Below are 13,176 nucleotides of genomic sequence, written 5' to 3'. Positions count from 1 at the left end.
CGTAACGTAACGGTACAAGTGAAAATAAGCATCTAGAATAAATTTTCGTGAAAGCGAACAGTACCGTGCATTGCTGTAAATATACACTAATCAAAAGAAACTTATTGTTAGATGATTTAAGAAATTTCATTTTTCGATGAATAAGATATTCATATAAATGTATAGATTCTAAGTAAAGAATCATGGCCACAGTTCTGATTTATAATTAATATATTTTTTAGAATAGTAAAATTAATGAAGTGAAAGGAGATATTGCGCGCAATGGATTATTTAAGTATTTCTCATGTAAGTTAGATAAATTTTGTTTATAATTATGCACAATACATAAATATTTTTATAATTTTTCATTAATATTTCATTATCAATTTTCGTTATTCGTATAAAATATAGGAATACTAAAATGAAAACTATTACTTTCTAGAATTTTTAATATTTTTATTATTATTATATTATTCAATTAATTATTATAATATCAAATGAAAAATTCACTTTTATTATAGCACATAAGAAATTGTAGATACGTTATCAATACCGTTATCACATTCAGCTCATTCTATATAAATAATATAGTGGCTATTAAAAGTAAACAAATTTTATGTATGTCACTTTGTATCTTAATCGCCAAGGGCAATTCAAATTGTATTACAGTACTGGGTCAAAGTTCTAAAGTCGCTTAAAAATGTCTTACCTCTTTCGTGACATCTATTCTGTTCTCAATACTTACACCATAGTGCGAAATCATATAGTAAACTTGAAGGGGAGGGAAGGGGGGGGGGGATATTAAAATATTTTTTTACTATTTTTTTCTTATAAAAGTTAACAAATTTCCTTTTATATAAGTGAAATTATAAAAAAAAGAATAAAAAAATAAAGAAATTTTATTTTGAAATTAATTATTTGTAATTATTCGCTTTTTGGTTTGTACTTTGAGTTAGTGAAAAAGAATTTTCCAAAAATGTATATTAAAATATATTTTTAGAGTATAGGTATTATAATTATAACACCGTTCAAATTAACAAATCCATTTAAATTAATAATTTTTTATTTTTGATTGTTGACATTTCTTTTTCACTGACGTCAATAGGTCATATGCAAATATTTTCTGTAACTTAGATTCCTTTTATATACAAAAATAGGTCATATGCAAATATTTTCTGTAACTCAGATTCCTTTTATGTGCATACAATATTTCAACTGTGTATGAATAAAAGACTGTGATATATATATATATATATATATAGGCACAAAAGACTTGGGTTCAAAACGGAGTGACATTTCTCATTTTGTATATAATTTACTGAATACATAATCCTAAAGTATAATAATAATGATTACTAAATATGGTTTTCTGAATATTATTATTATTACTACGAGTTCTACAGGATAGCGGCGGCAGCTTCGTTTTCATCTGGCACGGCAAGATATATGTAGTTCGTTTTTATTTTACCTACTTTCGCCTCGCGTGTTTTTTTCTTTGTTTTATTATATTGTGACTCGCGCATATAACATGTATGATGATCGCACGGCATGATAAATGATTTATGACGATTAACTATTTAAATATAAGCATTGCTGATTAAAGTACACATACAGTAATTAATACACTTCCCCTTCGCCGACTCTCAATACCTTAGAACTACATGTTATATAACACTGAAACGTATAAACAGCTTCAATCTGTTAACTAAGCAGACACACTTCAGTTTTAATTATTCCGATAAATTTCTTACGATGATGAAATAAGACTTTTGCATTATTCATCATTGAAAGATTAGGTCTTGGAAACATGGGAGATTCTATCTTCTAGTTTCTAAATTTCTTTTGCAGGAAAATAAAACTTAAGTACTCAACTATTTTCCATTTGTTTCCGTGTTCCTTGAAAGAATGTAGATAGGAAAATGGCGATTAGTTCGTGTGACTTTAAAATTTTTTTATTTTTTGAAGATGATATTTGCTATAATACTGTTTGTACTGCAGATATATAGATCTCGATATCTTCTTCACTGGAATTTCTATAAAAAAGTAAAAGTTCAGATGAAAACATCATCTTAGACTTGCTTTCTTCTCTTAGAAAAAAAAGAAAAAAAAAAGAAGAAACCAAATAAAAAGATTTAATTTGAGAAGCATCCTCTGTCTCGAAATGTGGGAGTGATGTACGCTTTGATAAAAATATTATAGCTCGGTGAACGTATTGTTCTAATGTTTTATAACATTGAGCTTAATATTATCAGTGCAGAAATTGCGAACCATTTGATCACTTCTAAAATATCCGTCCTTAAAAGTACTCATTGCTGTTTCCAACATCAAAAAAGCTCGAATCTCGAATCGTCTTTTCTTTAAATACTTTTTCTTGACACATCGATAGCTCGAAAAACACTTCTTTTGCCTAAATTTCAAGTACAAATTGTTCTAATATATCTTAATTTTATATTTATCATTATTATGTTTTTATTAAACTTTTCGAACTATCGGTGTTGTATTTCGTGTGATTGAAGCAATTTGTTTTGAGCTTCTCAATGGATTGTCAGTGACGAGAAAAGATCGAGCTGATGAGTTGATATTTTTACCTAGAAAAATGCGTACAAAATAGGAATGTAACACGTGGTTCTTCCCAATAAATTGAGACGAAATCTTTTTCTCTTTTTCTTTTTCTCTGCGTGTTCAGAAAATCGCATGAATCTTATTTTACAAAAACTGAAGAATCACGTACTAGCGTTATTATAAAATGCTTATCTTCTTCATCTTGGCACACCAGTAATTTAATTAGCTTAAAATACAAATTCAAGACTGGGCAAACTTCTAAATTTCTTTTCCAAATATTCTATTCTGATGAAAATACTTTTGTATAAAGTCTTTGATAAAAAAAGGAGGAAAAAAAACAAAAAAAAAACAAAAAAAAAAAAACAAAAAAAAAGCAAATAGAATTGATCGTGTGTGAAATGTAAAAATGTCGAGAACCTATAGTTAAATCGGTCTGCCCATTCTTGTTACGGATACCAACTACGGGTACCAACGTATGTATATTTGGACGGTTTCGAGACGGTGCGGTAGACATTCTGTATTAGTTCGAATACATTTTCAGTCGATTATGTACCATTTTAATAATTCATTTAATTCATAACTCTGATTAGCATTTTCTTTAACTTTACAGTGAACAAAAATTAGCGCACTGTCTCGAATCACGACAATCCAACATATACTTAGGTTTATTTTATACAGTTTACTCTTATTCGTAATCGATTTGTCTCGTTATCGATACAACTTAAATTTACACTAACTGGACTTATCGTTACGATCTTTTCGATTTTATTTATACATAAATATATATTTATATGTATATATATGGCCACTGCTTCATTTAGAATCACATTCAACCATCCGTCGCAGAATGATGCAAGCTGAGTTCAATGAAAAGATCAATGACGAGTAATACTACTCTGTACTGTTCTCCTATGTTTAAGATTCTTCGTAATCTATAATTCATTACAAAGCAGCAGGCTGACATTCGCGTGAAGCGAATAGTAAAAGGAAGAATATGATCGATGTAAAACAATTATTTATACAATTTGTTTCTTTAGGATAAGTACCCTTTTATATAAATGTGCTATTTTTTAACAATTTAATTTACGACGCACTTTTAAACATAATAGAAACATCGATATAACTTATTGCTAGCTCTAGACCCAGAGACTTTTCTCACTTTTATTAGGTCGATAACGTATCGCACGTTTCAATTCGATAAGTAAGTAATCTTTTTCCCCTAAAAAACGATTTTTGTGCTTTATTAAAAATTATTCTGCAACGGTACTCGAATTTATGATGAACTGAATCTAGTACTCGAGTTATGTATGATACATACAATCTTACAAGAGTGATCATCATTATCTCATCTTGTTTTAACACTTGAATCTTCACAAATTGTCATTAAGATTTTATTTTTTGATATTTATATTATACACTTATGTTAATATAATTATCGTATTCAGAATATCTATATAAATATTAAAAACAACACGAGCACGTTGACACATAATTGTGATATTCAAAGTATTCATACAAGCATTAAAGACGATATAAGTACGACAATATAAAAAACGATGATACATTGAGAGAGGTCTGTTTTTCTTTCTGCATCTTCTTGATCACCCTTGTTAAAGGAAATTATGTTCTCTGAAACTATGTCTACATTTTGTACAATATCATATGTTGAATTATGCTAGATGTTGTTTTGTTGGATATTAATCTTAGGAAGCGCGAAGAAGCACAGGCGAACACGGCAGAAGAAACACTTTCATTTTCACTCTTAAAAGCATAATACATTTATGCTTGTAAAACGAGGGAGTCGTATAAACGTAGAGCGATATACATAGTATACACATCAACTGCATGATTTAAGCAACACATATTTCTTTCATGTCTTTTAATTCATTAACGAATCACACGAGTCATACTTTCTCTTTGATAATATTGAAGCAGTATTATTTTAACATATAAAACATCATAAAATATATTGCATTTTAGGATGGACCGCGTATGTTTATACCTAATAGGAATAATCAAATCAAAGTTTTGAAAAGCTAGATATAGAATAGTCTGGAAAATTTTGTCAGTAAATTCTTTTAATTGAAATATTTTTTCTTAATTTATGTTCAATTTCTCTTAAAGAAATCATGTTATTGATGTTATCTTTTTAAAGAAAAATTGCTACTTTAAGAAATATTCACTCTTCACGTTGTCTTTCTGAAGTTGACTTAAAAGAGTCCTTTCTTCTTATTCTTCTTATCCTTACCATCGACAGCCCTGGAAAGAATTACAATATCAGTAGAAATAAGCAATTTTTACAATTAATAGATGACAATATAACTTACAGTGTTAATGAATTTTAAGATGTAATTATTTACTGTTTTAGATTTTTCACCCATTTTTATAAAGAATATATATAGATGACTTCCAATAGACTACTATTTGTCCATTGGTAAAAGTATAAATATTTTTATTATCCGATTATTATATATTTATTAAATTAATATATCCTCTTTTTATGGAGGGTAATATAATAAAATATCACTATATAATGTATAATATTTTATAAAGTTTAGGATATGTAGTGCAATGTGTATATCCATCAATAATTATAGTGTACATACAGTAACATATATATATAATCTAGTCATGCTAAAATCATGCTTTCAGAAATATGTATTTTCATGGGCCATGACCATTAAGCCTCATGCTATCTGCAAGTGTTATCATCTTATTCTTTGGTTTTTAAATGTTAATGGAGCACACACTTTATACAAATAAAAAATAATTGGTTTTTTTAAATATTCATATGTAATTTTTATATTTAAAATTTCCAATATGTTGCAATAAAACTTATTGACTAACAGCTGTTAATACATTATTAAAGCAATGCAATATATTTTATATTTAATCTGCAATAAAAAATTTCTGTATATCCATATCTTTCAAAGATACTTACAAATATAGACATAAGAACACATAATACAAAAAGACGTAACGTTGAAACATATTAGAGAAAAATGACATTTATGTTGCACTTTATATTTTAAAGCCATATTAAAATAAGCAGATGATATTTCTCTATTATTTATCGATGTCTTTCAGATCGCTTATTTGCAGTAAGGCTAAATAAAATGAGGGCGACGAAAATGGTTAGTGAATGTTTTAGGAAAGCATTACGTTTATTTGCGAAAAAAGATTTAATGATGAAATTAACAATGTATAATAATTGTTTGTGAGTAATTATTATTGGTCATGTATGGTATTACCCTTTATCAAGCTGTCTTTTGATTCAATTCAAATCAATTTGGAGAACCACATCTGGAAAAAAATGTTAAATTCGATGGGAATGTAAAAGCATGCGAACTGGAATGTATCAATGAAAAAGAAAAAGATAAAAATAAAAACAGACAGCTTGCTTAGAGTTTACAATAGCTTCCCATAATACTTCACTAAATATGATTGTTACTTTGCGTTCCCACAAGATAAATTATGTACGAATGTAACGCATATTGCTGTGAATATAAAACGATTTGCATTACTTACATAAATTTTATTTTGTGCCAAAAATATGTCCCTCTAAATATATGTATAGTTCTAAAGTAAAATTATTCTACTCAGATTCTTTTTCGATATGGATATTTTCTCTTCTTATTTATTTACTTTAAGATGTCTCTCGTAACATAAAGTCTGTTCCACTTCTTTCTTTTTCTATAATTAAGCATTAATTATCGAACGTTAGTTAGTGTGGTGCAAAAATTTTTGACCTATACTTCCATTTTTTCGTAATTAGATAAGTGATAATCGTAAAGAATTACTAACTTACTCCGATTTTGAGATAATGGTGATTGTTAATTCATCACTTATGGTATATATGACCATGGTTTTGTTTTCAAGCATATTCAGTATTTTCGTTCATGAAATATTTGAAGAACAAAGGAAATATAAGCAATAAAGGTATCTACTACCATACACCGAAACCGAAATATGTGTAATACTTTTTTTCACAATAGTCTTAAATAGCATAGCTTGTAATGCTAATGTGTCCTTGTAACTATAAAACAAAGATAATCGAAAAAAAGACGGACAAAGGAAAAGATATACAAATTCTTGTATGATGTGTAAGTAATTAAATTTCATTCAGTACACGAATACGCATACGTATACCAGTGTATATGTGTGCGTATATACATGTATATACACATACATACATACGCACGCGCGCATGCGCACACATACACATACGCGTTAAATCAGCAGTAAAATAAACACACGCATCAAACGTATAAAAAATGAGATCGACGTTAATATTTCGAAAGATTTTAGTCCTTGGACACAGCGACGTACAGGCATTTTGTAAGTAAATGTAGACAGATTCTACGATCTACTAAGGATGCTCGGGATGTTGTATGACAAGCTGTATCTGTGTAGGGCTGTCTTGAGGTGATTTGAAACTGGTGTGACGGCGTAGGAGACTTCCTATCCCTCGTGAACCCCTCAACGTACCCCCGCCACCGCCAGATCCCTCGGAAGACACTGATCCCGTCCTAAATTAAGGGACACCCCGATATGGTATACACACAACAAACAAACAAGCGCAAGCATCACATAACATTCGTTCGTAAAAAAGCTTTCTTAAATAAATACATTATGTACATGTTTCGTTACATTGCATCAGACATTCAGTACTAATTTCAAATAAGCGTTCCAGACAAAAAATTAGATTTACTATACATATGTGTTTTTTATAGTCCTATTTTACGTGACTGTAGTGCATGGCGAAAAAATATAATATATATATAGAAACAATATTTCTATTTTAAAATAATCGAAAAGTAATTTTGAAAGAAAAATATAGTCATAATCAATAAAGTTAAAAATATACAGAAAAATACAGTCCTAAAAAGATTTTGATGAATCACTTTATTGAATGATCGTAAACTTATTATTCGAAAATGACATAAAATTATTAATAAATTTATTGAATTATAGTAAATTAATATTGAATAAATAAACATTAAATTAACTTCTATTAAGTTCAGAAGGATGGTTACGTTATATATGCTTATTAATAATTATTAGTAATTTCCTGCTACTAGATTAAGCTATGTAGCATTATTTCTATGTAACTTTTTAATAAAAGTCTGAATATTCTAAATTTGTCACAGATAATGACAAAGGACAAAAGTACCATAATCAAAATTAGGATTAATAGTAGTGAATTATTATCAAATACTATTACACATACTACAAGCTTATTATAAATGCTTTTACTACACATAATCAGCTGAATGGTCTTTCTCAAGCAAAAATTTAAACAATGTAAAAATATTTCAAACAAAATATCTGTAAATCATTTATTTTTATAAGTATACAGCTTATTAAAGCATTACTGTCCACTTCCTTAATTAAAATAAGGTATTAAGCTATGTCTTTATAATTTACAAAATACCTTTCCATTCGTGCAACTTTATAATTAACATTTTTTTACATAAATATCGTATAATATGACAATTATAAAAATATGAACAACCAAAAGCAAATGTTTTATATTTAAATAATACTTACTCTTTTGAATTTGCTTCCAGGCTGCGCCTACGTAATTCTTCAATACTGTGTCCAGTCTGTTGCTCCCATGCTACCTTTTCAGCCTCAAATGCTCGTCTTTTTTCTTCTAACTCACGTACTTGTTGCTCCAAACAGCGCCGCATTTGTTCGTGCCTTTTTTGTAACTGCAAATAGATATTTCTTTTGATTAAAGTAATTCCTTTTGAATATATATACTTACACGCAACCAGAAAATACTTACATCTGCTTCTGAATCTTTAAGTTTTTGCTTCTTTTCTCTGACTTTCATTTCAAACACCTGCTCCATATCAATTTCCATTTTTTTCATTTTATTATCATGTTCTCTCTTTTCCTCTTCCAATTGAGCCAATGGATTCCTACAAAACGTACAAGAATAATACCAGTTCAACAAAAGTTTGTTATACGAAAATAAATGTCTCATACAAATATTTGCTTACTAATCACTTAGCTTTTTATAGGGTAATCTATCTACATACATGGGAAATTACAAAATGAAAATGCAATTTCTCATAATTATAAATTTGACAAAAATGAAAAAACTAGAGTGGCAGAAGAAAAATAATGTTAATGAAAAATAATTAAAGTAAAATATGGACTAAAACCAAGCAGATTCACATATTACTCAGTTGTACTAAAAATAACCAGCAACAAAGGTTTTTGCTAAAATGAAACTATAATACTATCTACTTGCAGTGAATAAATAAAGTATTGGTACGCTAAATTACAAAAAAAATTCACCTAACCAGGATATTCTGATTTTAATGAAAATCCGCGTATATGTAGAGCACAATAAATTATGTATTAACTTATTTTTTATCAATAGAAAATTTTTTCGGAAGGCTGAAATTAAAGAGATTTTCCGTCGATAAAAAATTACTCAGTATGTAATTCACTGTATTCTACATGCATACTAATTTTTATTAAAATCAGAATATTTTGGATAAGTGAATTTTCTTATAGTTCAGTGCACCAATACTTTTTTTACCTACTGTATATGAAGTAATTCTTCAATCAGAGAGTTCACTACCAACATAGTTTAGATAGAAGTTTACCTTGGTAAATTTAATTGTTATTACAGGTTAAAAAAATGAGCTAATATTTTTTACATAAGTAATGTATATAATCACTATTTTTTCTTATCCCATTAAATTTAAATATGTCGGTATATATTGATAGAGTGAACCCTCCTGTAACTAAATAAATGCGCATAAAAGTAAATACGCAGAATGGTAACTGGACGAGAGGCTTGTGCACACAAAACTATATTACATGACCCCGGCCTTATTAAAAGACTTACCACACTGTCATGAAACTGTTCATCACTCCTGGAGGGCACAAACTAACCAATAAGAAATCAGCATTAAAATTCACGTAAGAGATATACTATTGAAAAAATATATTTTCAGGATCACTTTTCTTTCTAGCCTAGACTATAATATACCTCAACAACTTTGCTAACACGATATCTGAGTCCAATATATGTCTGATAGAAGTAACCTTTATTTTTTAATAGTTTGCATGCACAAGCTTTTTGAACTGTCATAATCAAAAACAAAATCAATAGGCTACAAGCACTTATATTTGCATTAAAAAAAAAAGATAAGAATAAAATCAATTCAAATAATTATTTTATGGGGTTCCATTTGAATTTACTTTGTGAAATATTTAAATATCATTAAACTGTTATTCTATAATATTTTTCTGTTCTTACTTTTACATGTACGCAGTAAATTTCACATTTATTTTTTTAACAATCTTATTTTGTAAATAACCATATACCATTTTTATGTTTATCTATCAGAAGAATACACTTACTTATTGGAGACTTTCGTTGGTTTTCCATCCACTCCAATGCCTGCTAACGTACGACATCGGAAGTTTTCGTAATGTACATTATTTGTCACATCTTTCAGATCTTGCAAATGTGTTCTGATCACCATGTTTCGGAGTGCTATGAAATCGCAATGCTCCAAATTCTCCACTACACAATCAAACGAGAAAAAGGCATAGTTTTTTTGTAAAATTTGAATGAAAATAAAAAATATTAAAAACTATTTCCAAGTATCTACAGTTTTATACCTTCTGCGATTCCCCAAGGATACTTTCTTCCACGAACTTTCCTACCGTCTTGTTCGACCACAGTGTTTGCACCCACTACTGCAAACGGTACTCTGTCTCTAAGAACTTTATGCAGTTTACTTTCCTCTTCTTCCTCTACTTCCGGAAACTCATAGATTTTTATCTTGTGCTGTGCTATCTCGTTTAAAATCTAAACAACCAACAATAACAAATTTCAAGTTTAAAGATATGTAGATTTCATTTCTACAAATGACAGTTGTCTATCAATGTATTATTGATTCTACGATAGAGGTTTGTAATTTAATTATAACTCGTAATGAGTCGACAATGAATATACAAGAGGTAACTTTGTTCGCATGCGATACGCGAGTGCAACCGGTTTACTCGATAATACGAACCTGTTTCTTAAAATGAGCACATTCGTCTGGCGTCATGGTATCTGCCTTCGCGATGACAGGTATAATGTTAACTTTGTCGTGAAGACGTTGCATGAACTCGACATCCAACGGCTTCAAACCATGGCCCGAGGGTGCGACGAAGTAGAGACAACAGTGCACTCGACTGTCTGGGATCTGCCGTCTCACTACACGAGACTCAGCATTTAGAAATTCCTCGTATTTTGATTCGATATATTCGATCACTGGTACCCAACTGAAACAACAATATCTTCCTTCTCCCTTTGTTCTATAATTCCTTCTTATATCTATAACTATTAGCTGTCTATCTCTACAGTAATTAGGTAAATGGTAGAATTATTGAAAAAGCATTAGACATAACTTATATTTTAACTTGTTTAATTTCATAAACCAATATACATATGGGTCTATGAAATTAAAGAATATATATATCATGAATATAATTCTATATTGTGTGGCAAAGAACCAATGAAAAAAGCTATCTCTTTGTTTTTAAACATAACAAAGTGTACAAATGGTGTTACAAATAAAATTACCAATTGCTGTTATCGACTGCATCTCCGAATCCAGGTGTATCGACGACAGTCAGAGTAAGATTCACACCGTTCTCTTTCAACAATACCTTGCTTGTCTCTACAGCTACAGTTTTTTTAACCCTGAGGCTAGGACCAGGATACTCGGCACTGTATATATCGGCGAGGAACATCGAATTGATCAAGGTTGATTTTCCCAGCCCTGATTCACCTAAGGAGATACAGAATTAAATGAATTATTGAGATACGAATAAAATAATGAAGATTTTATTAGAAATGGTCAGTGAACAATATACAATTTCGTATACAAATATTGTTTCTTTAATGTTCTTTTAGAGGATAGTTTGGAATACCAAACGGTACCCTGACCTTTCTGTCCGCGTACCTTGAACTGACCAAAGTGCCGCGCCTTCTCTCCCTCAAGGATAAGCGTTTGAATTGCTCTATTTACGGAGAAATGGCTCTGTTTATACCGGTACTAATAATAGCAATACTCCGCCTATATCCTCGAATTTCAAACTTTCATCCAGACGACACAATTTACCCAACAATTTCCCCATAATTACGTTCTTTATTGCAAAATAACAAATATTTATTATTAACCGTGGTAATAAATATTATTCACGGGATTTTATAATGCAGGAATTTTGTATATATTTCTTAATGTTTATTTAATATCTTATGATTTAAACGCAAATGAGAAAATTAATTTTGAATATTTTATAAATATAGTGCATGAGAACCGCTGGTACTTAAAGACAGCCCTAATTCAGTTGGGTGAAAGAACGTTCTACACGTGTTGAGCAGATGGAGGTTCATAAGGCAATATCCTCGACAAAATTGAAATAACCGGAGAAACGGATCTCTTTTTTGCCCCGCAACCTGGAAAACTAAAGGACGAAAAATGAAAAGGAAAAAACAAATGTCCATTGTACATTTGCACAATGAACACCAACGAAAAGAGGAACGCGGGAAGTCATAATATGCATTTTTTAGATCTCCTTTGAAAAAAGGAATTCACTCCAATATAAATAGAATTCACCACGGCCATTCTTTTCTATACACGATAATGATCATTATTTTCGTGTGCAATTCTTCCCATTAATGACTCTATTCTTCTCTATTTTTCACGTATTTATAAAGATCATGTTAATTGTATGTGTCGATTATGCTTAAATATAAATCTTTAATTATTTTAAATGATATTACTTTAATGATTGATAAGCCACCATGCTCAATTTACATCGGGTATCCTGTTCATTTAAGCGAAATCAAATATAATGTACAGGTTGTCTAAAAGCAATTACTACTCAAGGCTATCAAACAATGAATCCCACACCATACTACTTAGCTATTATATCACTTGTTTCCTCTTATATTGTGATTTGTACAGTAAACGCTTTCCTTTCAGAGTACATGGTAATTGGATAGTTCACCGGCCAATTGAGTGTAAACAAAGATTAATGAAATGCACAAACTTAAAGAACCATGAAGTAAAAAGCAATATGATCGGACTAACCAACGACCATCAGAGTAAAATCGAATCCTTTTTTAACAGCTTTTCTATAGACTTGGTTGGGCAGATTCGCGAATCCCACGTAACCATCAAGTTCTTTAGGCTTGGTCGGCGGCGTTGGTCGTGAATGATGTAGAACAGGGGCTTCCTTGTTTTCGCTGCTTCTGCTCGACTCCCGTTTATTGCTGTCCTCTGATGCATCGTTTTGATTCAGAATCACCGTGGACGGAGGTAATCGTGGCTTTGAGGTAGGCGCCGACGATGTGACGCTTGTGTACACGGTCGAGGAAGTTGGTGGTGCTGTGTTAGGCGAGGCGAGTGTCGTGGTTGTCGTGGTAGTTGTCGACGACGTATTCGTTGACGAGGTGCTCATCGGCGACGAGGCCTGCGACGGAGGTTGTGGAGGCGGCACCGATGGCACCGATGGCACCGACGGCACAGATGGTGACATTATTCCGGCGTTGTCACCTTTGAAGAATAGCTCACGCTTCGCCTGTATCTGTAAATAAAAAAATTATAT

At 30.4% G+C, this 13,176-nt stretch overlaps 1 protein-coding gene across 10 annotated transcripts in view; it reads right to left on the bottom strand.

Moving 5' to 3' along the window:
* Positions 1-4,731: 4,731 nt before the first annotated feature.
* Positions 4,732-13,176, bottom strand: part of pnut (septin 7-like protein pnut) — a 33,312-nt gene continuing 24,867 nt past the window's right edge. For 7 of the 10 annotated variants that reach the window (XM_017902074.1, XM_017902073.1, XM_017902070.1 and 4 more), the window contains 9 exons: positions 12,660-13,155; positions 11,144-11,351; positions 10,590-10,842; positions 10,192-10,381; positions 9,928-10,093; positions 9,410-9,451; positions 8,333-8,468; positions 8,092-8,255; positions 6,856-7,070 (listed from right to left, as the gene is read on the bottom strand). In XM_017902074.1, coding sequence (XP_017757563.1) covers positions 6,911-7,070; positions 8,092-8,255; positions 8,333-8,468; positions 9,410-9,451; positions 9,928-10,093; positions 10,192-10,381; positions 10,590-10,842; positions 11,144-11,351; positions 12,660-13,155 — 1,815 coding nt within the window. In that variant the 3' untranslated portion in view covers positions 6,856-6,910. Of the gene's footprint in view, positions 4,801-6,855; positions 7,071-8,091; positions 8,256-8,332; positions 8,469-9,409; positions 9,452-9,927; positions 10,094-10,191; positions 10,382-10,589; positions 10,843-11,143; positions 11,352-12,659; positions 13,156-13,176 lie in introns of those variants that run through there. The other 3 variants (XM_017902075.1, XM_017902077.1, XM_017902072.1) reach the window with 3 other exon arrangements.

The sequence above is a fragment of the Eufriesea mexicana genome, unplaced genomic scaffold, assembly GCF_001483705.2.
Source record: "Eufriesea mexicana isolate 0111107269 unplaced genomic scaffold, ASM148370v2 scaffold1653, whole genome shotgun sequence".
In the NCBI taxonomy this organism is placed as follows: Eukaryota; Metazoa; Arthropoda; class Insecta; order Hymenoptera; family Apidae; genus Eufriesea; species Eufriesea mexicana.
The sequence above is the reverse complement of the archived record's forward strand: the minus strand, read 5'-3'. Positions and strand labels throughout refer to the sequence as shown.